Source organism: Squalius cephalus (genome assembly GCF_949319135.1).
Source record: "Squalius cephalus genome assembly, chromosome: 12".
Taxonomy (NCBI): domain Eukaryota; kingdom Metazoa; phylum Chordata; class Actinopteri; order Cypriniformes; family Leuciscidae; genus Squalius; species Squalius cephalus.
In genome coordinates, this window is record NC_137133.1 from 8,615,004 (window position 1) to 8,637,440 (window position 22,437).

At 36.3% G+C, this 22,437-nt stretch overlaps 2 protein-coding genes across 4 annotated transcripts in view; both read left to right on the forward strand.

Moving 5' to 3' along the window:
* Positions 1 to 5: 5 nt before the first annotated feature.
* mrpl19 (mitochondrial ribosomal protein L19) lies at positions 6 to 3,809 on the forward strand. Its single transcript, XM_079888772.1, has 6 exons — positions 6 to 148; positions 403 to 520; positions 2,236 to 2,354; positions 2,454 to 2,588; positions 2,745 to 2,926; positions 3,023 to 3,809. Exons 1-6 carry the CDS (start codon positions 73 to 75, stop codon positions 3,242 to 3,244), a joined length of 852 nt encoding a protein of 283 aa, XP_079744898.1. The 5' UTR covers positions 6 to 72; the 3' UTR covers positions 3,245 to 3,809.
* Positions 3,810 to 4,723: 914 nt separating this feature from the next.
* Positions 4,724 to 22,437, forward strand: part of itsn2a (intersectin 2a) — a 44,315-nt gene continuing 26,601 nt past the window's right edge. For all 3 annotated transcript variants that reach the window (XM_079887331.1, XM_079887333.1, XM_079887332.1), the window contains exons 1-2: positions 4,724 to 4,925; positions 19,379 to 19,439. In XM_079887331.1, coding sequence (XP_079743457.1) covers positions 19,433 to 19,439 — 7 coding nt within the window. In that variant the 5' untranslated portion in view covers positions 4,724 to 4,925; positions 19,379 to 19,432. The remainder of the gene's footprint in view (positions 4,926 to 19,378; positions 19,440 to 22,437) is intronic.

Here is a 22,437-nt window from a genome sequence, read left to right on the forward strand (position 1 = left end):
AATCGTTGTTGACATTTGACAGCCAATCAGAATGCTTCTTGTACACACTCCTCTGACTGTCAGAGGTCGAACATGGCGGCGTGCACAAGGAGGGCGAGTGAAATGATGGGCTTGCTACGAATTTTAAGAAATTTAACTCATAACGAACGTATGTTACTATGTTTTATATTCCCAATTACAAAGTCAATGTTAGATGAGTAATAACAGAAGAGTTTACTAGTGAGACGATCATTAAAACGGTCACCTGCTCAAGTAAATAAATCTGCAGTAGGCTAGTTTATAAGAGTTTACAGTACTATTTAATTAATGAAGCTATTTTGATAGCTTTAAGCTATAATGAAGTTAGCTATTACTGCACCTAAAATTATTAGTACATATACACGATACATCTTTTATTTCTAGGACTTTTGTCGACGTCTGTGATGAGGCTTGCTGCGGCGTCTGATGGACCTCCAAAATTCACCCCTCCGACCAAACCTGTTATCATAGACAAAACACAGAAAGAAGCGTCTTTGCGACGGTATGTTCATTGTTGTTGAATAAGTGCATATGATTATGTTTTGATTTACGGGATTTCAATATTAGGAGGGCTCAGCACTCAATGATTTAAAATATATATATTTTAATATTTTTTAGGGCTGTCAAACGATTAATCGCGATTAATCGCATTCAAAATAAAAGTTTGTTTTTACATAATATATGTGTGTGTACGGTGTATAATTATTTTCTATATATAAATACACACACATGCATGTATATATTTAAGAAATATTTGCATGTATATACTGTGTATATATATTTATATTATATATAATTTATATTATATATAAAATGTCATATATAAATATTTTATATATAAATAACACATTTTTCTTAAATATATATGCATGTGTGTGTATTTATATATAGAAAATAATTATACTCCATACACACACATATATTATGTAAAAACAAACTTTTATTTTGGATGCGATTAATCGTTTGACAGCCCTAATTTTTTTGTATACTAGGGTACGGGTAGGCATGAACAATGCATTAGGTTCTACACCTATCAAGTCATTCCCTAAATACTGCATTAATTTATAATCATTTTAATTAACCAGCTAATATTCAATAAGAATAAAGACTGTAATTGTCTAGATTAGCAAGAAAACCCAATAGCCAAACCTGTAGTATATTAAACTATTTTTATTTTTGGTACATTAAAACTGAACCCAACTCTATATTTCAAATGCATACAATGGAACAGGAATTTGATGCAAGATTAAAAATTAATGCTGACAATTGGACATGTCAGAAAAGTTGCATGCCTTAATCAAACAGTATCAGGTTGTTTTATGTTTAAGATTACAGCTAATCTCACAGCATTAGCTGTAACATGGAGTCTGTAACCCTATGAACAGTGTAGGGAAACTTAATACTGGCTTTTGGGTGGTAGATAGATATGGAAAATCGTGGTCTTTAAGAATCGATTTTGAATCGACCACATTTTAAAAAATGATTAATCTAAAAATAAATTTTTTTGCCCAGCCCTTGTGGATAACATGGATAGGTTAGGGTTACGGGTGCTAATGCTTTAGTGGATAATATTTTTCACCTGGTGGAAACAAACACACTTTTAACATTAAAATGACATGAAATTACCACTATAACCAGTAGATGGCAGCAGAGGACCACTCATTCGTTCGTTTGCCATTTCTACACCCTTTTATAGTTCTTTTCAAGTGTTTTGCTTTTGGATTTATTATAAAATGAATATTATAACACATTTTAGCAATTTTATTGCACTGAGCTATGAAGAATAGCAAGAGTAGGAAAAGTCACAAGGTCTCATGCCATTTAGATGAATGGACCAGATTTTATAGTGGATGGGGAAACTGTCTTGAATTGCTCCCGCATCATATTATTGCATTTATGAGAAAGAACTACACATGTAGGTATCAGATATCAATTACTAAACATGTAGATATCATAAAAATCTATCAATAAATGTACACACATTGTCCTTTGCCTTTGATGCTGCACTGCTATGGATTGAAGAACACGCTGAATAACGCAGACTAAAATACGGGGATGAGCCGAAGCCTGTCTCTGGTTTCATATTATAAGTTGTTAGATAATTTCTCCAATGATGCACCGTACTACAGCAGGTTAAACAGTGAGTTGTCATTCTATGGGAAATGCACCCCCTGATTTTGTGATTTCAATTGCTTTACATGTTAAATGTCTGTGTAGGTTTTTGAGTCCAGAGTTCATCCCTCCTCGCCAGCGCACAAACCCTGTGAAGTTTTCCGTAGAACGGAAAGACATGATACAGAGACGGAAAGTTCTCAACATTCCAGAGTTTTATGTTGGTAAGAATTGTTACTTTGATGTGTGCTTGATATAATCTACAGATGAAAAACATCCCTCTCTCTTCCTCCTTTAAATATTCTCTTTACCCTTTCATGTAGGCAGCATTTTAGCAGTGACCATGTCTGATCCTCACGCAAGCGGGAACCTGAATCGCTTCGTAGGAATCTGCACTCAGCGCTCTGGAAAAGGATTGGGTGCTACTTTCATACTTCGGAATGTGGTCGAGGGCCAGGGTAAAAAAAAAAAAAAAAAACCTGTGACAATTAATTTTACCTCAATAATTGTACTGGTTTCATTTTAATCGTGGTATCCACTAAACTTGGAATTTTGACTTTGCCATTTGCCATTTTGTCATGAATTTATTAGTAATAGGTTTTTATCTTCTGTAGGGGTGGAGATATGCTATGAGTTGTACAGTCCACGTATACGTAAGATTGAAGTGTTGAAGCTGGAGAAGAGACTGGATGACAATCTCATGTACTTGAGAGACGCTCTATCTGAGTACAGCACCTTCGACTTCAACATGCAACCTGTCCATTATGAGCTTACAGGAGATGTCCCAGTCAATCAGGTAAGACATTCCAGTAAAAATGTTAAATTGTACACCTGCAGTGTTTAACCACCAAATTTAGAAGGTTTTACATCTGTTTCTCTCTTTATCTTTTAGTTGAAAGTAAAAATGAAGCCAAAGCCTTGGTCTAAACGCTGGGAGCGTCCCAAGTTTAACATTCAGGGAATCCGCTTCGACCTATGTTTGACCCCTGAGATGATGGAGCATGCTCAGAAGTGGGGAGAACCATGGAGAGAGTATGATATGCTGAAGGAGTATGACACATCCAGCCTAGAGAAGCAGATCTTTCAGGAGGTAGAGGAAAAGCTCAGCAAATAAGCAGTGCATAGAGACCACCTCCAGCCTGGACAGAGATAATCTTTGTGATGGGAAATAAGGCTGAGGTGACAACTTAAGATGCTGAAAGGACTGGTTCTGGGGTGTCCCTCAAAATGGTTTCTGGAAATACATTTACATGACTTGGAGAGAAAAAAAAAACATTGGAACTTTTCATCCATCTATTTTAATGGAAATAATTTCTTTGCTATTTATCTGTGGCAGCAGTCAGTGTGTGCTAATGCAGTTTTGTATGCAGTGATCCTGCTACCTCTGACCAATAGAGGACAGCAGAGAACACTCAAATAAATGTAAATTGATATCTGAAAAGTAAATAAAAAATCCTAAAAGATTATATCCTAATTCCATACTTAAATGAATGACATTGTGCAGAGTTGTTTCATGTAGTCTAATTTTGCATTTGCTCATAGTCTGAAAATAAGTTACAATAAATTATACGTTAAAATGTTTGGGGTCAGTAAGATTGCTTAAAAAAAAAAACACTTATTCAGCATGGATGCATTAAACTGATCCAATAAATTGAAAGTAAGGACCTTTACGAAGTTACAAAAATTTTCTATTTCAAACAAATTCTGTTCTTTTGACCTTTCTATTCATCAAATAATACAGAAAAAATGTTTTTATGTTAAATGTTTTTAACATTGATAATAATAAGAAAGGTTTGTTGAGCACCAAATCAGCATATAAGAATGAATTCTCAAGGAGAGTGCGGCAGCTGAAAATTCAGCTTTGTCTTCACAGGACACAGGATTCAGATTCATATATATATATATATTTTTTTTAAATAGATAAAGGTAGCCTTAGAGCATAAGAGACTTCTTTCAAAAACATTTAAAATTCTCTCCGACCCCAAGCTTTTATGCATAAGAAAACATAGGGGCCGTTTTAAAAACGGTAAACTGGTAATTCGTTCCTACATGGGATTCACCTAGTGTTTATTGAGAAACTGAGACTTAAAATAGATTATATAAGTACAGCTACCTGTTAATATGACCCAGTTATTCATATTAAAGTCTATGAAAGAGGACATAATTACTCATTTATTCTATGGTTTTGGACATTTTTATTATTCCACAGCATAACTAAAACCAGGTCCGGGAGACCAGCAGACTAATATAGACTGGCTGGGTTAGTATGTTTTTCAGATAGGCGTTTTAATGTAAAACTCAGTCTTTGAAACAACACCTCAATGAACATCTCGCAACTGTCCAATTTTAACTGTCCACATCCAACAAAGGTGTGGAGAGGTTTTCATATCAATGACTTCTAATGTCCAGGCGTGGTATTTCAATTCAAACTCTTTGCTAGAATATGCATAATCCACATCGTGAACTTGTCCCATTATTTTAGAGACATGGTATTTTGTCCGAGCTCATCCGGAGCCACTCGCGCTAATCCTCGCGCACATCTGTGCAAGATCTGTGGAGCGAGCGCGCGAAGCTCCGCCCATCCTGCTGTTGTGAGTGACGTCAGCCCTATCACTTGTGGATAGTGAACCGACGCCGCAGTCAGTCAGCGATCTGCAGTGAGCAGGTACAGCCGATCCTTCACCTGGATACCAAAACCACACATCGCTCGTTATCCAAGGAGATTTCCGGTTACCCTGGCGCTGTTTTTATGAAATCAAAATAACACTGTGTCTTTCTCTTTCGCGATATGCACGGTAAGCATTTATATTTTGAGGTTCCCTGTAGGTTACTCTATTGTGATGCTTGCAATAAGGTCGTCGTCTGTCGTTAATGTTTAAAAATAGCTTTTCAATATATTTTATGATTAATGAGCACATTTTAAAAGCTTAATCATTTTATGTTTAAGGAAAAAGCGCAGTTTCAGAACAAAAGCCCGTAACGTGTTGGAGAGAGAGCGGAATCGCTGCCATTGATTTCAGTCACATAACGGACAAACTTGTTGTGCAGGTTGTGAACTTGTACAGCAACTCAATCCGTTTTAAGCTGCATAATAATCTGAAACATAAGAACTAGATCATTGTAAGTGTTTCCCAGCGGGCCGCTGAAAGTGTCGTCAGAGATGCAACACACCTGTCCCACTAGTGCACCTGCCTCCAGGATACCTGTGTACATCAGCGTCCCTCACCATCAGCCTCAGTGCATTTAGGAAATGCACTTGTTTTGATAACAGCTGGCTCATTCGTGTACTCAGTTAACGTGTTTTATTGCAGAGTTTTTGTTACAGAGATGACATACCAAGTAATTTTTATTCAGGATTAAATTTACATTGCTTACTTATGCTTGGCACATGTTATGAGGTTGGTTTGGAATGGTATTAAAAATGTATAAAACATAATATTGTATAGTATTAAAAATAGTATTGCAATAGTTACGCAAAAAAAACCAACCATTTTTTTGATGATTTATACATTTTTACTAAATGTTTATGATAAAGTTAGCCATTTCCACAATCTTTGCTTTAACAGTTTTATGTGTTTCTGCATGTATTTGGAGTTCAATGTTTGTGTTCAATGTTAATTATTCTTATACATGCCCCAGCCAACCCTGAAACCAATGTGCCAAACACCCCCACTCTCACTTTACCTAAATTATGTCAAGCCAGGCATTGTAATAAATTACAGGCTTCATAATCTTGAATTCAAACTATTCAAATTATAACTCCATGATTTAATTTATGTATTTTAAAATGTATTTCACTAAAACATTTTTAGCTGGTTAATTTTTGTTTTGACAGAAAAAACAACAACAAAAAAAAAACCCACAACCGATTTTGACCTTTTAATGTCCTGATAATACCAATGATTTTAGGGTAACATTTTAAAATGAGGTCCAATTATAGTTAACATTAGCTAATGCATTAACAATGAGCATTTGTTACTGTATTAATCTTCGTTAATTATCTCGGGTCCATTAAATATTAACAGATGTACTTCTGATTTTAAGGTATTAGTAAATGTTGAAATGAACATTAAGAGAAATATTTGTCTTCGTTAGTTCATGTTAACTATCTAATTTTGGATTAAGAGGGCAAACACAACTTTGTTACACCTTATGACCCACAAAACAAGCATGTACCAACCAACACTGGTTTCATCATGTTGTTCATATTACAGAACTTACTCATAAAATTATACTGTAACATGAACACTGTAATGTGAAGCGTCACCCAGGCTATTTCCTTTGAAGTTTTTGAGATTCACAGACTGTTGTAGAAGTAGGTTATGTAGTGTGTGCCAACTGCCATATATTCTCGTAACTCTCTTCCTCCAAGGCTAACGCTGTTAATCAAAGCGCAGAGGCTACAATCTGTTTCGGTTCTTGCATCTCAGTATATGTGGGTCATGGGCCAGTTGCAGTAGTAAATAACCTGTGTGATGAATGGATGAGTCTGGTCAGGAGAAATATGCTGACCATCATCTCTTTTTTCTTATCGGCAGAGTGATAAACTCACCTCTCTGAAATACGTCAAAATGGCAACATTAATGATCGCCAGTTGTGAATTGCGAATGTCTTCGGAAGATTAAAATCTTTTGCGAGTCATAATTGTTCTATCATTACACACATATAGAGGCAAGGTCTTTATCTAAATAATCTGTGCAGATGACATAATTTCCTGGCGGTAATATTCATGTATACAGGATGGAGTGTGTTGCTGTACACTACCATTTGGGGTCAGCAAGATTTTTTGTCTGTTATTTGAAAGAAATTAATATACTTCTATTCAGCAAGGATCCTGATAAAAATAAATAAAAATATATCCTTGTTTCCACAAACAACTGTTTTCAACATAGATAATAATAATAAGAAATGTTTCTTTAGCAGCAACTCAGAATATTAGAATAATTTCTGAAGGATTATATGACACTGAAGACTGATGCTGAAAATTTTGCATTCACAGTTATAAAAAAATACATTATAAAATAAATTCAATTAGAAAGCAGTTAATTTTTAACGGGTTTACAGTATTTTTCATCAAATAAATGAAGCCTTCATGAGTATAAAATAATTATTTTCAAAAACATTAAAATAACTTGCTGACCCCAACTGTTTGAATGGTAGTGTATACTAGTGTGTCCTTATAGCCTATATACATTTGTAATCGAAATTGTTAAAACCTCATTGCAAATCTAAATATTTACAGACTTTTAGCTTTTTGCAATGAACAAATCAAACAAAAGAAATTGGAATAGCTCAACACAACAAATGTTCAAAATTCAAGTGGTTTCCCCAAATTCAACTGAAAATGCAACTTTTAATGACTTCTGCAGTCTGAATAGAATCCCTCACAACAGCACAAATCTGCAAAACAGGTGTTGTCTCAAGCACACCTGTTGCAACTAATCAAGGGCTTCATTAGTTGCACAAGGTGTGCTTGAGCTAGAACACATTAAATATCTGAGCTGTCTAGGTTTGTTGAGTTTCAAGTTTGACTGCATGTTAGAAATATGGCTAAGTCAAAAGAATGGTCCAAAAAGTTAAGAGAAGATATCACCACCCTTCACAAACAAGGAACAGGATACAATAAGATAGCGAAGGCACTAAATGTTTCTAGAGACACTGTTGGAAGCATAGATAGCAAGTTCAAAGTTAAAGGAACAGTGGTTACATTACCTGGACAGGGCAGAAAAAGAAAGCTATCAATGGCTGCAACAAGATTTCTGTTGCAAAAGACCTGCAGCAAGACATGGTGGTCTTTGATGTATCTACATTGAAATATCAGGAAATCCTAGGAGAAAACAACATGCCATCAGTGAGAAAGCTTAAGCTTGGGCATCATTGGACCTTCCAACAGGACAATGATCCCAAGCATACCTCAAATGACACCAAGGCTTGGTTGAGGAAGAAGTTCTGGAAGATTGTGGCCATCACAGTCACCTGACTTGAACACCATAGAAAATCTCTAGTGGGATTTGAAGAAAGCGGTTGCGCATGCAAACCCAAGAATATCACTGAACTGGACTCCATTGCTCATGAGGGATGGGCTAAGATTCCTCAGAAACGCTGCCAGAAGCTGGTGTCTGGTTATACATCTCGTTTGCAGGAGGTCATAATAACAAAGGGGTGTTCTACTAAGTACAAAAGATGCTTGCTGTGAAGGGGTTGATTAATTTTGAGACTGCAGAAGTTCAGTTGCAACCTCAGAACTTTGGGAAACCACTTGAAACATTTGTTGTGTTGAGCTATTTCAATTACTTTTGTTTGATTTGTTCATTGCAAACAGCTAAACGTCTGTAAATGTTGCCAAAAAACCTGATTTGCAATAGGGGTTTAATAATTTCGATTAAAACTGTCAACTGATTAGACATCAACTCTGAGAGTATCTTTCTTGTTGCCTAGAAAGTGTATGGATGACTTGACATGCTTTCTGTTTGAGTTTCATATCTCGTTCGCTAAATTTTGCACCATGTTCTGTGTGAGTACTGGTGTGTGTGCGCGTATATTTCCCAGTGGGAACAGGGTGGAGTGCCCCAGAAATATGCCTTAAATGTCACACACACAGAGAGGATTGCTTCCTACTAGAGGATGTTGGCTGCCCTAAATACCAATAGTGTGTGTGTGTGTGTGAGAGAGAGAGTTTACCATTGAGATATAAAGAGGAGAGAAAGGGATAAGAAAGGGAGACTGAAAATGAAATGGTGTGTGTGTGACTATGTCCTCAAAACACTGTTTAATATAATCAAATCTGTGAGAGTTAAATTCTCTTGCTGTGTGTCATTCAACTACACAACAATATCGTACTGTGAATATCAATGGAGTCACCGAGTTAACTTCTGCTGCTCCTGTTTACCTTCAAATGTAAAAAGGCAGAGAAAAGTTTCTCTAAGCTAAACTTCTCTGTTGAGATCTGAGAAGAGATTCTACATGGAAGAATGATAGACATGTCTCTCTGAACTTAATAAAAGACGTTCCCAAGTTTGGATGGTGGCCCTGAGTGAAACGAAGTGCAGTAGAGAAGACAAGCGGCTCCATGAACGTGCACTTTCAGGCCTTCTGTGCTACTGTTTATACAGACAAAAATGCTGTGAACTATAAACACTTGCTTGTGTTGGTGAAAAAAGGTGAGAGTTATAAGATCTGGTGCTGCAGTTCTCCCTGTATTACTATTAATAAAAAGTTGTGTACAGAAGTGCACTTGTAGAGTACTTGCGTCTCTCGCCTTTAGCCAAAGTCCCTTTAAGTCCTTTAATTTCAACTGGCATCCATCTTGGTAACACTATTCGGCAGCTATTTTCTACGCAGATAATGGAGATTTTAAGAACAAAGCTATGAGGATTAGCATTTTTTATGTGTACAAGAAACTTACATTTACTTACCTCTACTTACATTTTTGAAAAACATACCAGTCCGTAAAATTCACTGCAGCTTCCAGCAGAAAAGACCACTTAAGTCAACAACTTTTTTCTTACCTTCAGCTTCTGTAGGAATGATATAAGTCTAAATGATTTTCTGTGGTAATCGACAACACCATTTGTTTATAACTCTCAATATTGCATTCAATTAGGATCATTTCAGCTGACTCACTTTTCATCTGTGGATATGCTGTTTTTTTTATTTTGCCAGCATCTGGTTATTTGTATGAATGTGAGTCTGCTAATCATACAGATATAATATAGTGTTCCCGCTCTCTTTTAATTTGTAGTGGTGTTTTAGTGTTCACGTTCACCTCTGCAGCATCATTCAGTACAACTCTCTGAATGGCTAGTGTGGTCTCTGCTGGCATGTTTCATATGCTTGTTTCCTGTGTGGACAGAAGAGCCCTTATTCCCCTTCCCTGCACAAAGCATGCTGGGTAGCGCACTCAGAACAGACGTGTGCTGTGTGAGGAGAGTGACATGTTGAATGCTGATTCGCCAGTTGCTGCAGGTGCCCATCACTAATAAGTTCAAAGGGCATTTGTATGTGACTGCATGAGACAAAGTAAAAGATTGATAGGGATGGGACAGACAGAGAAAGACAGAATAAAAGATTTTTTTACAAAGAACTCACACTGGTAGAATTTAGCCTCACCTGTTGTTTTTCATGCGAGTGTTCTTATATGTGAGGTTTTGACGGAAGGATTTTGTTTGTGTTTAAAGGAGAGCTTGTATATCGTGTTCCATGGTTTGAAGGCTCAGACTCTGTTTGCAGATGTAACGCCAACTCTTGGCTTACACATACACAAACACACATTCACACTACATGCATAATGGTGTTATTGTCTGTATTGACACAAATGAGGAAGCATTCTAGAAAACAAATGACAATTAAAGGCTTTCTTGTACCCTGTGCATAGCCCCATTAGTAAGACTCAATACTCACTTCATTACTCCTGTGGAGAACAAAGAAATGTTCATTTTAACTCATTTTATAACTGTGTTTTATTTAGCATGTTGACATTATTGCACTTCAAACAATGTGGGTGAAAAACAGGCTCAACAACTAGCTTTGTTTTATATATATATATATATATATATATATATATATATATATATATATATATATATATATATATATATATATATATATATACATCCCAAGGTATCATTTGCATTTCATCAGTTCCTACTTCCTATTAATCAAATCCATGACATTGGTGGTGCTGGTGCCATGCTCTACTTTTTGAACTATAGGAATATTATATATTTTTTCTTACTAACTTTACTGTATGTCTCTCTGTCTGTCTTTATAGTCATCCATTTGTGTATCTGTGCTGCCTGAATCCCATGTAATGTTTTCTCACAGCCTCGGGGAGACATATTTGTGTGGGTGTAAATGTTGCAACTAAATTTACTGCTCAAAAATGTGAGACTCACAGTGACTTTTACTCCAGTCAGAGGAAATTGTGGCGATTCACTCCAAATTATCTTTCTGTGTGTATGGAATTCAAGAGTCACTCCCAAATGATTGCAATATTTTGGTATTTTTGACCAGTTTTGAACAAAGTAGTGACCAGAGCCTGGCCCATTTTTAGTACAACTGCTGTTAAGAAAGGCGTGAAACATGTATTACTTGTGGTAACATTTGATTGAACCTTATTGTTTATGAGTCAATGTGGATATAGAGCGTGGTTGTCTCTTACAGAATGGGATTAAGCATTCAGAAACAGAGTGACTGTATTTAGCTGCAGTGTGTACGTGGTCAGAAAAAGCGAGAAGAAAAGTGTATTAGAGTTACTCTAATAAACAGGAATCTGCAAGCCGTGCTATAAGATCACTGATGTACAAAGTCCTCTCTTCTCTCTTGCACCATCTCTGCTGCATTTGACGGGAGAGACACAATTTAATATTCAATCTAGTTCAGTCTACATGAGAAAATTGAAATTGAGAATGGAATTTAGAGAGCAGTTTTTAATAAGCAATTCATCCTGGGTCCATTACACCTCTGAACCTCATCCACATCCAGAGCCTCTCTAGAGCACAAGTTGTTTTACAAATCCTCCTTGTGAAGCGGCATCATTTCTGAATTGAATTATAGAAATGACTCCCATCCTGGTTCCCTTAAACACATATGGTGAACAATGTGACTGAATAGACAACATTTAGTTGCCTGTGTGGCTTTATGCAAATTATGTGGTGGATTAGGCTATATAAAGCTGATTTAGAAATGAATCAGAATTTGCCCCCTGTTCAACTAATGACATGCAAATGTCAGGTGTTTGCTATGTGCATATATATGAGCTAAGAATTCTATGATTGTGTGAGAATAAAATGGGTTTTGATTCTTTGACCTTTAATTTCATGCTTTGTGTCCGTGGATGGTTTTTGTATATTTGACAGAAAAAAAGTTGAATGGTCACTTTAGATTTAAACATCATGTTCATATTATAATATACTCTCTTATACTCTCTCTAATACATTACAGGAATGTTTTTCTGTAAATGTTACCCAGCTAGTGGTTGGCATTTTAAATGAAATTAAAACTGTTTTTGATAATTTTCTCTGGTTTCATAAAGATATTTAACTTGAATGAAAAATGGGAATAGTGAAATAGTTATATTAATTTGAATTCTCCTGCATTGTTCATTGGAAGAAAATCTGTTATATTTAGAGCCTGAATGAAATAATTGAGGTTAAATTGAATAGGAATAATGTTTGTTTGAGTACGGAGTGATGCAAATGTGGTCTGTAGATGTATAGTGTGTGTTTGTTTTCAAGGATTAAGATCCACTTGAAATCCAATATATATATTTAAAGCAGATATATAGTGAGGTGTTTGGACAAAAGGTGAAATATGAAAGGCAAAGTAAAAGATTGAAGTGCATTCTTATATGGTAAAAGCAATCAAAGCAGCCTAAAAAAGTTTTTAGTTTCAGTGTGTGTGAATGTGTGAGAACCCTGTCCAAACCACAGATCCTGTCTGCCTCAACTTTCAGCTCTTTAATCTACACATCAGTCTATTAACCCTCCATTTATTGATCCGTAATGCACTCTTTATTTGCACACAGTAGATTAGTGGAGGACGAGAACCCTGGGTCTCATCTTCACTCTCATTATCTCCATCTCTCCTGTCTTCTGCCTAAAATGGCAATCTCAAGAGTGTCAGTGCATATTACTGTAAGTTGAACACTATACAAAGAAGCTTTTTTTTTATTACTTAGTACGGTTAAGTACTTCCCACAGTCTGAAGGAATCTTTACGCCACCAAAATGAAATATTTTATTATATTATTTATTATTGCTCATTTTAAAAGTACTTTAAGTTTGGTATGCCATGAAGCATTATGAATTATGAATGTTTTATAATGAGTGATACAATTCTAGCAATCATAGCAATAGGGCTGCAGGATATATCGCTTTAGCATCGATATCGCGATGTGTGCATCCACGATAGTCACATCGCAGGATGTGTGATGTCAAGTGGATAGTAGTTGATACGTGATCCGTATGGACCAGGCACCATGGTTCGAAACGCACTTGATTCTTGGATTAATTGCAAAGTTCAACCATCATAGAGTGAAAGTTTATCATTTGCACGTGCTTTAGGTCCTGTCAGTTTAAACATTCAAGCAATTTTAAATCATTTGAGCGCACAAAGACGCGAACGAGAACTCAATTAGGAACTTGTGTGCCATTTTGAACACCAAACATGAACACCAAATTCCGTTCTCTTTCTCATCTATTTGTGCTTGGATGGCATAAGCGCAAAATTCTGTCAAAATGCCTGTCTCGAGCATTATGTCAAAATGCGAGCATCCTCATAAACACAATTGCTTATGGCTTACCTGAACGTAAACAACTGAGAAAGAAAACAGATCATTATTGGATCAGTGCATTAGCTCTTAAAGTGACAGCAGCCTAATATGCTGCTGTCTGCATATATTATGAGTCATTAATGTTAATCAAACAACAAAACCAAAAAAAATGTAATTTTGTAGTTTTAACAAAGATTAATTATATTTAATTTATACAGTGAAGACTATGCAGTGTTAGGTTACGTTTGATCATTAAATTTCTGTACCTGAATACTGTTAGAGTTACCTGAAAAACATAGGCTAAAGCACTGTTTATTTAATATCTTTGTTCTATTGTATTTTTCTATGCTTGTAATTTGTTTATCATTTTCTATGCAGATTCACTTAATTCTTTCCAGATATTTAGTCATGTGGTGAACTGTTTTCATAACACAATAAATATTGCAGAAAACAAAATATTACAATGTCAGTTTTTTCTAATATCTAATTCCTAACTCAACCTAAGCTGCTGAGTCTTTAGCCATTTTCAGTAAACGGCTGAAAATGCATCTTTTCACCAACACTTGACCCATTAATACTAACACTATTCTATATATCTAATAATTTTTTTTTTTTTTTTAACAAAAATTGCTACATGTATAGTGCTAGACTAACTTGGGACTAGTCACAGCACTTGCATATTGTTACCCTATTGTTGGCTTGATTGCTTCTGTTGCTCTCATTTGTTAGTAGCTTTGGATAAAAGCGTCTGCTAAATGATTAAATGTAAATATCTGATCCCCTCATTGTACAATACTGTTAACCACTGTAGTCTGCAAAAATGAATACTGTGCTGTTCATGAATTATATACATGAGCGAGATACACTCACCTAAAGGATTATTAGGAACACCTGTTCAATTTCTCATTAATGCAATTATCTTATCAACCAATCACATGGCAGTTGCTTCAATGCATTTAGGGGTGTGGTCCTGGTCAAGACAATCTCCTGAACTCCAAACTGAATGTCAGAATGGGAAAGAAAGGTGATTTAAGCAATTTTGAGCGTGGCATGGTTGTTGGTGCCAGACGGGAAGGTCTGAGTATTTCACATCTGCTCATCTGCTCAGTTACTGGGATTTTCACGCACAACCATTTCTAGGGTTTACAAAGAATGGTGTGAAAAGGGAAAAACATCCAGTATGCGGCAGTCCTGTGGGCGAAAATGCCTTGTTGATGCTAGAGGTCAGAGGAGAATGGGCCGACTGATTCAAGCTGATAGAAGAGCAACTTTGACTGAAATAACCACTCGTTACAACCGAGGTATGCAGCAAAGCATTTGTGAAGCCACAACACGCACAACCTTGAGGCGGATGGGCTACAACAGCAGAAGACCCCACCGGGTACCACTCATCTCCAATACAAATAGGAAAAAGAGGCTACAATTTGCACGAGCTCACCAAAATTGGACTGTTGAAGACTGGAAAAATGTTGCCTGGTCTGATGAATCTCGATTTCTGTTGAGACATTCAGATGGTAGAGTCAGAATTTGGCGTAAACAGAATGAGAACATGGATCCATCATGCCTTGTTACCACTGTGCAGGCTGGTGGTGGTGGTGTAATGGTGTGGGGGATGTTTTCTTGGCACACTTTAGGCCCCTTAGTGCCAATTGGGCATCGTTTAAATGCCACGGCCTACCTGAGCATTGTTTCTGACCATGTCCATCCCTTTATGACCACCATGTACCCATCCTCTGATGGCTACTTCCAGCAGGATAATGCACCATGTCACAAAGCTCGAATCATTTCAAATTGGTTTCTTGAACATGACAATGAGTTCACTGTACTAAAATGGCCCCCACAGTCACCAGATCTCAACCCAATAGAGCATCTTTGGGATGTGGTGGAACGGGAGCTTCGTGCCCTGGATGTGCATCCCACAAATCTCCATCAACTGCAAGATGCTATCCTATCAATATAGGCCAACATTTCTAAAGAATGCTTTCAGCACCTTGTTGAATCAATGCCACGTAGAATTAAGGCAGTTCTGAAGGCGAAAGGGGGTCAAACACAGTATTAGTATGGTGTTCCTAATAATCCTTTAGGTGAGTGTATATCGCTCTAAGCACATAAGCCTCAGTATTCCTTAATGCAAAACTGATGTTGCCTCTCTCCTTTAGCATTATAAATTAGATAGGATAATGAAGTTTAGACAAACTAATGGGAGAGGAGAGAGGGAAACATGATTTGGCAATGACCTCGAGCAGGGACTTGAACTCAGATCACTTGTTATTAAGGCAATAAGAGAGTGAGAATTGAAAAGAATGAGCAGAATTGGTAGATCAGACGTGTTTTGCGCTGTTCTGTTTTTGCCTTGTTTATTCTGTTTATTCAGTTGGTTGACACTTTTGACTCAAGTAACTTGCTGTTATTACATTGCAGCATGCTGTTGAAGAGGTAAAAATAGGTACACTATTGTAACCGTGTAAAATCATGAGCTATCTAAAATGTAATTTACACATGCAATAATGCAGTGCTATTTTGTAAGTGTGGACTGGCTAAGCTGTTTGTGGCATTGTAAGTATGATTTTTGTACTAACTGGACAAAATTTCATGAAAAGCATTATGAAATGCAAAAGTCTTCTTGATGTGAAAGCGAAGCGCTTGTTGCAGAGTAAACTTTAGCTTTGACAACCTTTCTAACCAACAGGGTTATTAGTGTAAATGAAAACCCTTTCATTTAGTAGATGCATGAATGTTTTAAGTTGACTAATTTCTATTAGAATGTAGTAAAAGTTAGTTCCGCTGTTGTGCCGAATTCTGACCTCTGCCAGATTATTACCCCGCTGAGTCTTCAAGTATAGGTAGGTTTAGGTTTAGGATTAGGGGTGGGGGTGGAGTTAGGAGAAGGCAACCAGGTAGTGGCCTCAACTCAATTTGGCAGGGAGTTAAAATTCTGCACAACACTGGTCCTCAAATTTGTCTCAGTGAGTAATCTGAGCTTTAGCAATAATACTTTACTAAATCCAGAGCTCTGTTGGACACCAGAAGTGAGTATTTGTGGTGCATAGCATGTTCTCGACCAATCGATAATCAGATTTTACTGTCATAAATGCAGCAGACAGATCTACATGCATTAAAGCAAATGAGCAGGAGGAGGTTCGTGCACTACTGAGTCACTGGCAGGCAAGTCTAATTAGGAGATTCAAAAACTCCTAATGCTGCTGGAATATTTGCTGACAGCTAATGTGCAGAGAGATGCTGATTTGTATACTAATGCACTCTAGCATAACGGTGCAGTTACTGAAAGATGTAATGTTTTGTCTCTCACTTCTGAGGATAATAACCAAACTGCACCACTACTGTCTCCCCCGTACCAGCAGCTCGGTTGAAACACTGCCAAACCATTTGAAAACATTTCATTTCCATTTAATGATGAAAGATAAGTTATAGAATTCAGACTTGTATATGTTTAAATATTAAATATGTTTCTGATGTGACATTGTTTTTTTTTGTTTGGGAATATCATAAAAGAATGTTGTTATTAGGGGTGTGAGGATATACTTATACAGTAGCTCTCGAGACGAGATAATACATGATACTGGATTCACGAGAACGAGTCAAGGCGATATTTTTAAGTAACACTATATTTAAGAAACCTTCAATGACAAAATCTTCAATGAGAAAAATCTTTTATTCGACTGAAAGTCAGAAAATTAAAAAAATACAGATGCTTTTTACTTATGCTTTACTTATGCTCGATTATTTTGGTAACTGAGTAATTGGTCATTTATTTGGAGATTCCCTGTGGTGAAAATCAAGTTTTTCATGTTGTTTATATGTCTATGTGGTGTTTTTAATGTGCTTTAAGACAAACTATGTATAAATTCATAAGTCAGTACCATTTCTGAGTATTTTCTCATTAAAACGCGGTTTGAAATCGCCGGTGTTTCTTACGCCACAAACTGCATTATGCATGTCATTTTACAAATCAGTGCTTGTAACCAATCACGTCAACGTGCGGACTCAAGGGTGTAGAGTTACATTCAAGCTATTTTAAGTCATGAAGAATTTTTTTTTTCACTGGAAAAACCATTCAAATATGTAATTTTGGTGATCAAAGATGAGTTTAAGGGATAAAATGATTGGCTAGGGGGACTTTAAGATTTTAAAATTGTTTTCCTATATCGTGCAGCCTTAGAAAACAATCTAATAATGCAGTTCATGGATTCTTGTATGTAGAATGAGCCACTTCGAGGATTTCTTTAAAAAAATCGAACACTCAAATTTAATTGAGGACTCGTGACAGACCTTTAATAATTATCTTGTAATGAATGTTAGTTCAGTTCTACTTTCTGAGGAGGAATTATCATATGCAGTAAAAGACAGAACAATATAATTCAAACCCTGTAAAAAGTTTTGCCACAAACTCACCTTGACGAACAATATTGTCACGTTTATCTTGATTTCACAGTGGGCTTGGAAAGCTCTCAGCTCTCTTGTAAACAAATATTAGCCTGTGAAGTCCCTGACTAAAATACATCTCATCTTATTTTAGTGTTTGTACACATGAAACTTTCTCACACTGGTGACAGTTTAACTAGGAAGAATCTATCCACGTTCAGCAGGTTTACAGTTCAGCTTAGGCAAAATAAAAAGATTTAATGTAATACATGCAATATAGGTCATGAAGTGATATAAGCTACATTCATGCAGTCAGTGTTTGGCATTGACTCTTAATGGCTGTTTGGGGTCAGTATGATTTTTTTGATGGTATGTCATGTTACATAAGATTTTTTAATTTAAATAAACACTGTTCTTTTGACCTTTCTGTTAATCAAGTATCCTGAAAAGAATGTATCGTGTGAAACTGGAGTAATGGCTGCTGAAAATTCAGCTTGATATCACAAGAATACATTTAAAATATAGGCTATTAAAATAGAAAACATTAAAAAAATCCTACTGACCCCACACTTTTTAATGGTATTTATTGTAACATTGTTAATATCAAGACATTGTATTGTGTCAGTAGGATCAATTACTAAATCTAAATTGTGTGCATTTTCACACACTCCTGCACCTTTTATCCTTTCAGATCTCTTAAAATGCTTCAGTTCAGGATTTATTAATATTTTTTGTTTCCCTATATAATCCGTCTCACTCTCTGATGCACAACACACCTATTTTGGCCTCTTTTTTACAATCCAGAAGACTTTGAAAGCCCTAACATTAGTGAATGATTAACAAAAAATAATCCACAAAACACACAGATTGCTGTTCTAATCTATACAGCCCATACCAGCTAATTTTGGTTATAAAACACGGTTATCGCTCTGTAACCAGATTGTGTAGAAACGGTACCATATTTAACATTCTGAACAGGACTGACAATCCGCTGCTGTGTGAATGTAGCCATGTGCACCGTAACTCTCACCCTTACTGGACTTCTAGATTATTCCATCAAGTGTTTAAATGGGCTCAGAGATCCTCAGTTGTTTTGGGAGTTTGTGTTTGTTCAATCTGCCCATGGAGCACCAATAGGATTCAGTTGTGAGATGCAGGGCTACTTTCCCAGAAAGAGCTTTAGAGAGAAGACGGAAACGAACAATCGCTCAATCGCTTTGCATTAGGCGAAAACGCTCTGGCACAATCAATATCCTGTTTGTGTGTGAGTGCGTGATTGTGCACCGGGGATTGTTGTATGCACGTGTGTTATGGCAAACAACATGGTTGAGCGTAAGAGGAAAATGGATAGAAGCAATGGACGAAATATTCAAAAGCAGCTGAGAAGAGATGCATCTCCCTTTGTCCGATCTTTAAAAGCCCTCTTTTCCATTCTCATTAGTCTCTACTTGTTTCCTTCTTCCCATTTAATTATTTTCACTTGTTCACAGTCTCTCTCTCTTGCATCACCTCTGTCTCTTCCCATCAGAGTGTGCCCTCTGTTGCTCTTCTACATGTAAAATCCTCCTCACACGCTCTCTCTCTGTTTCTCCAGATGAGTATTAGCCAGCCGGTCGAGTAGAGGATCCCTCACATCCCACCTGCAGTCATGAATGGTAAGAACACAGCTCTTTTGTGTCAAGGGCATGACATTTCTTTAAATCCATTAACCCTTGTGTATTTTAAAACCCATTTGACTTTCTTCTGAGGATCGCAAAAGGAGATGTTTAGCAAAATGCCTAAGCTGCTCATTTCCATACAACTAAAGTGAATGGTGACCAGGCTTGACATTAAATAACTTAAATTTCAACCTGTTCCTCATACAAAGCTATCATATTGCCTCCTCTTGTAATATAGTCATATGGACCACTTTCATGATCTGTTTATCATGCATTTTGTCTTTTTATTGGAGCTTGACTGCTGGTCCACATCCAGTTTTATTATTTTGAAGCGAGCAACTCAGTCTACTAAATATCTTCTTTTGTGTTCTGCAAAAGAATGTTATACGGGTTTGGAATAACACGAGGGTGAGTAAATGATGACAGCATTTTCAATTTTAGCTGAACAATCCCTTTAAAAGGATGAAGAGGTTATAAAGAAAAATCCAGACGCATTTGGCTTGTGTGCTGAATCACTTCAGCATAGAACATTAGCAGATGAGAAAAATATCAGAGGTTTTGGTGTAGTAGAATATTCTAAGAGTGAACAGTCTTAGTGATGAAGTCGATATCAAAATGTTCTTCTGAAAACAGAATTGTTTTTAGATTCAGCACAGTGTTTGTATAGAACACACCCAGTTGAAAGTTCCTAATGACTGTTTCCCTATTTAAATAGGGATATGCCAATATTTGCTAAACTCCGTGTAGGATTTTGACAGGTTTATGAATATTTGCTACACTTGCTCATAAAAACACTTTAAAAATTGTATTACCTAATGTATTTAGGTTAATTCTATGATTTAAATCAGCTTTTTAAAATGTACAATTTAAAACAACAATTTTAAAATGTATTTTGGTGGCACCATGGCACAGTGATAAAATTAGTTTGAAGGCACTGTAAGACACTTTGAATAAAAGCATCAAACAAAATTGCGTACAGGAAATGTCCAAAAACCTGGTAGTACCATCATACTTGTTTGTGAATGAAATCTGAAGAACCAGTTTAATGTTTAATGAAATATTTATCTTAAGATAAGCTAGAGAAAGAGAGCAAGCAAAGTGAGTAAAGCATGTTTAATATCCTGGGTGTGTTTTGTAATGTGACTTTAAAGCAAGCCTTCGCAAAATTTAAGCATTTCCATTTAAGCTACAATTTCTCACTTTAAGAAAATCCCAGGAGGGATTTTCAGGTCTATTTGTTAAATGCCGCATCAGGGTGGTGGTAACAGTGGGGAAGCTGAGGCTGCAGGTTTGAACACTAGTAGTTGGTTTCTGAGATCAGTCATATTTGTGTAATGCTTGGTGTATATTTGATGCTAAATAGCTAAATCATCTCAAATAAATGCTAATGTCAGCACAGTGAGGGACATTTGGGGTATTTTTAGGAATAAGTTCTGTGTGTGTATGTGCTGGGGTGCTTATTTTGTCTCATTACTCATTCATTTATTTGTGTGTGTAGTGGCTAATCCCATTAGCGCTTTTGGGAAAGAGTTGCCTCTTCGCAGTGTAATTAACTTGGAAGTGTAGTGCACTGTAGAGAAACAGCTATTGTTCATTTATAATGTTTGGTATTTTTGGATGCAAGGACATTTTCTATGCTTCTGTAAATTAAATACGTGTCAGTTGGTATCTAAAATTTGCATAGTTGTTTCTGTATAAGTGCTAGTGCTAATTAAGCACAAAAGCAAACCTGATACTTTTTCAAACACTTTCACTTACTTTAATAGCTGGATGGGCCTGAATAAGTAATAAAGCTTGATTACATGTTTCACTGTGTCGCCTGGAGAGATTAAAATCTCCCAAAGGAGCACCTGAATACACCATCACACAGACTCCCTGATTCCCACACTGACACACTCCGTTGCCACGTTTCAATGTTAGGAGACCTGATTGTCTTTAAATATATTGTAAAAAGTAAAAATAAGTAAAAGTTGTTTTAGTAATAATTCTTTTTGTTGATGTAAACTAATATAGCCAGGTTATTTCAGCCATATTAAATTGTATTTATTTTATAGCTCGGGACAGTCCCTGCCTCATGAGCTGTGTCCCAACAATTCCCCCATATGTAAATATGTCCCTGGTTCTGCTTTTAGACTCAATGACTTAAAATTAACCATCCTCAATGTCCTTGTAACTGCCTGTGCTTCACAATAGGATGACATTGCAGAGAAGGAGAGCTGTTGCTTTGCTATTGCAAATTGTTTTAGACAATCAGCCTACAATATATCTGTTTCACAATGTAAGTTCAGATAACGTTTATTTAAAGGTGCACCATCAACACATTGTCACACGGTGACCCGCTTCATGTAAAAATGAAATAAAACGGCTTTTATTAGACTACTGATATGAATGGAGTCATGCGAGTGAACGTGATTTCAAACATATGAAAGAACTCCTAACCTCTTTAGAAATGTATCTTTTTTAATTTAAATTTCTGAGCGCACCTACTTTGTTCAAGGTTGGACTAATTGCTCCTTTTTTGTCATAAAAAGTTGTTCTATTTTCCTGATGAAAAGGCTGCTTATCTCAAATGGTCAAATCTTTTTTATCTTTTGGTGAATGGGCTAAATTTCCATAAAGAAAGACATCACATGATTTCACAGACCTGCACTTAATTAATCATGATGGCCTTTTTCTGAATCTCAGCGCTGCTGACAATGCAGGAAACTTGAGCTGAAAGAACTGTTTGTCCTTCCCAGAGAGAAAGAGAGACTGAGAAAGAAAGAATAAATACTGTAAGTGGGTGTGTTAACATTTGTCCCTCCCAAATCCATTCATTAATATAGAAAGGTATTTAATTAGCAATTATTGTGACATAGTTAGTATATGCACTTTTTTGTTTATATAAATGTGTATGACGTGCGTAGGTATGAAAACATTTTTTTTTTTAAATCTGTTTGAAGCAAACAATGTGGTCAGAGCTGCTCTTTAGCTGTATTTTTCAAACCAAGTGCTG

What these genes read in the sequence shown, in the direction of transcription:
- mrpl19 (XM_079888772.1), top strand. Translation starts at nt 73, where the DNA reads ATGGCGGCGTGCACAAGGAGGGCGAGTGAAATGATGGGCTTGCTACGA. An exon ending in CATTCCAGAGTTTTATGTTG is followed by an intron (nt 2,355 to 2,453) that starts GTAAGAATTGTT and finishes CCTTTCATGTAG; the next exon opens with GCAGCATTTTAGCAGTGACC. An exon ending in GAATGTGGTCGAGGGCCAGG is followed by an intron (nt 2,589 to 2,744) that starts GTAAAAAAAAAA and finishes TATCTTCTGTAG; the next exon opens with GGGTGGAGATATGCTATGAG.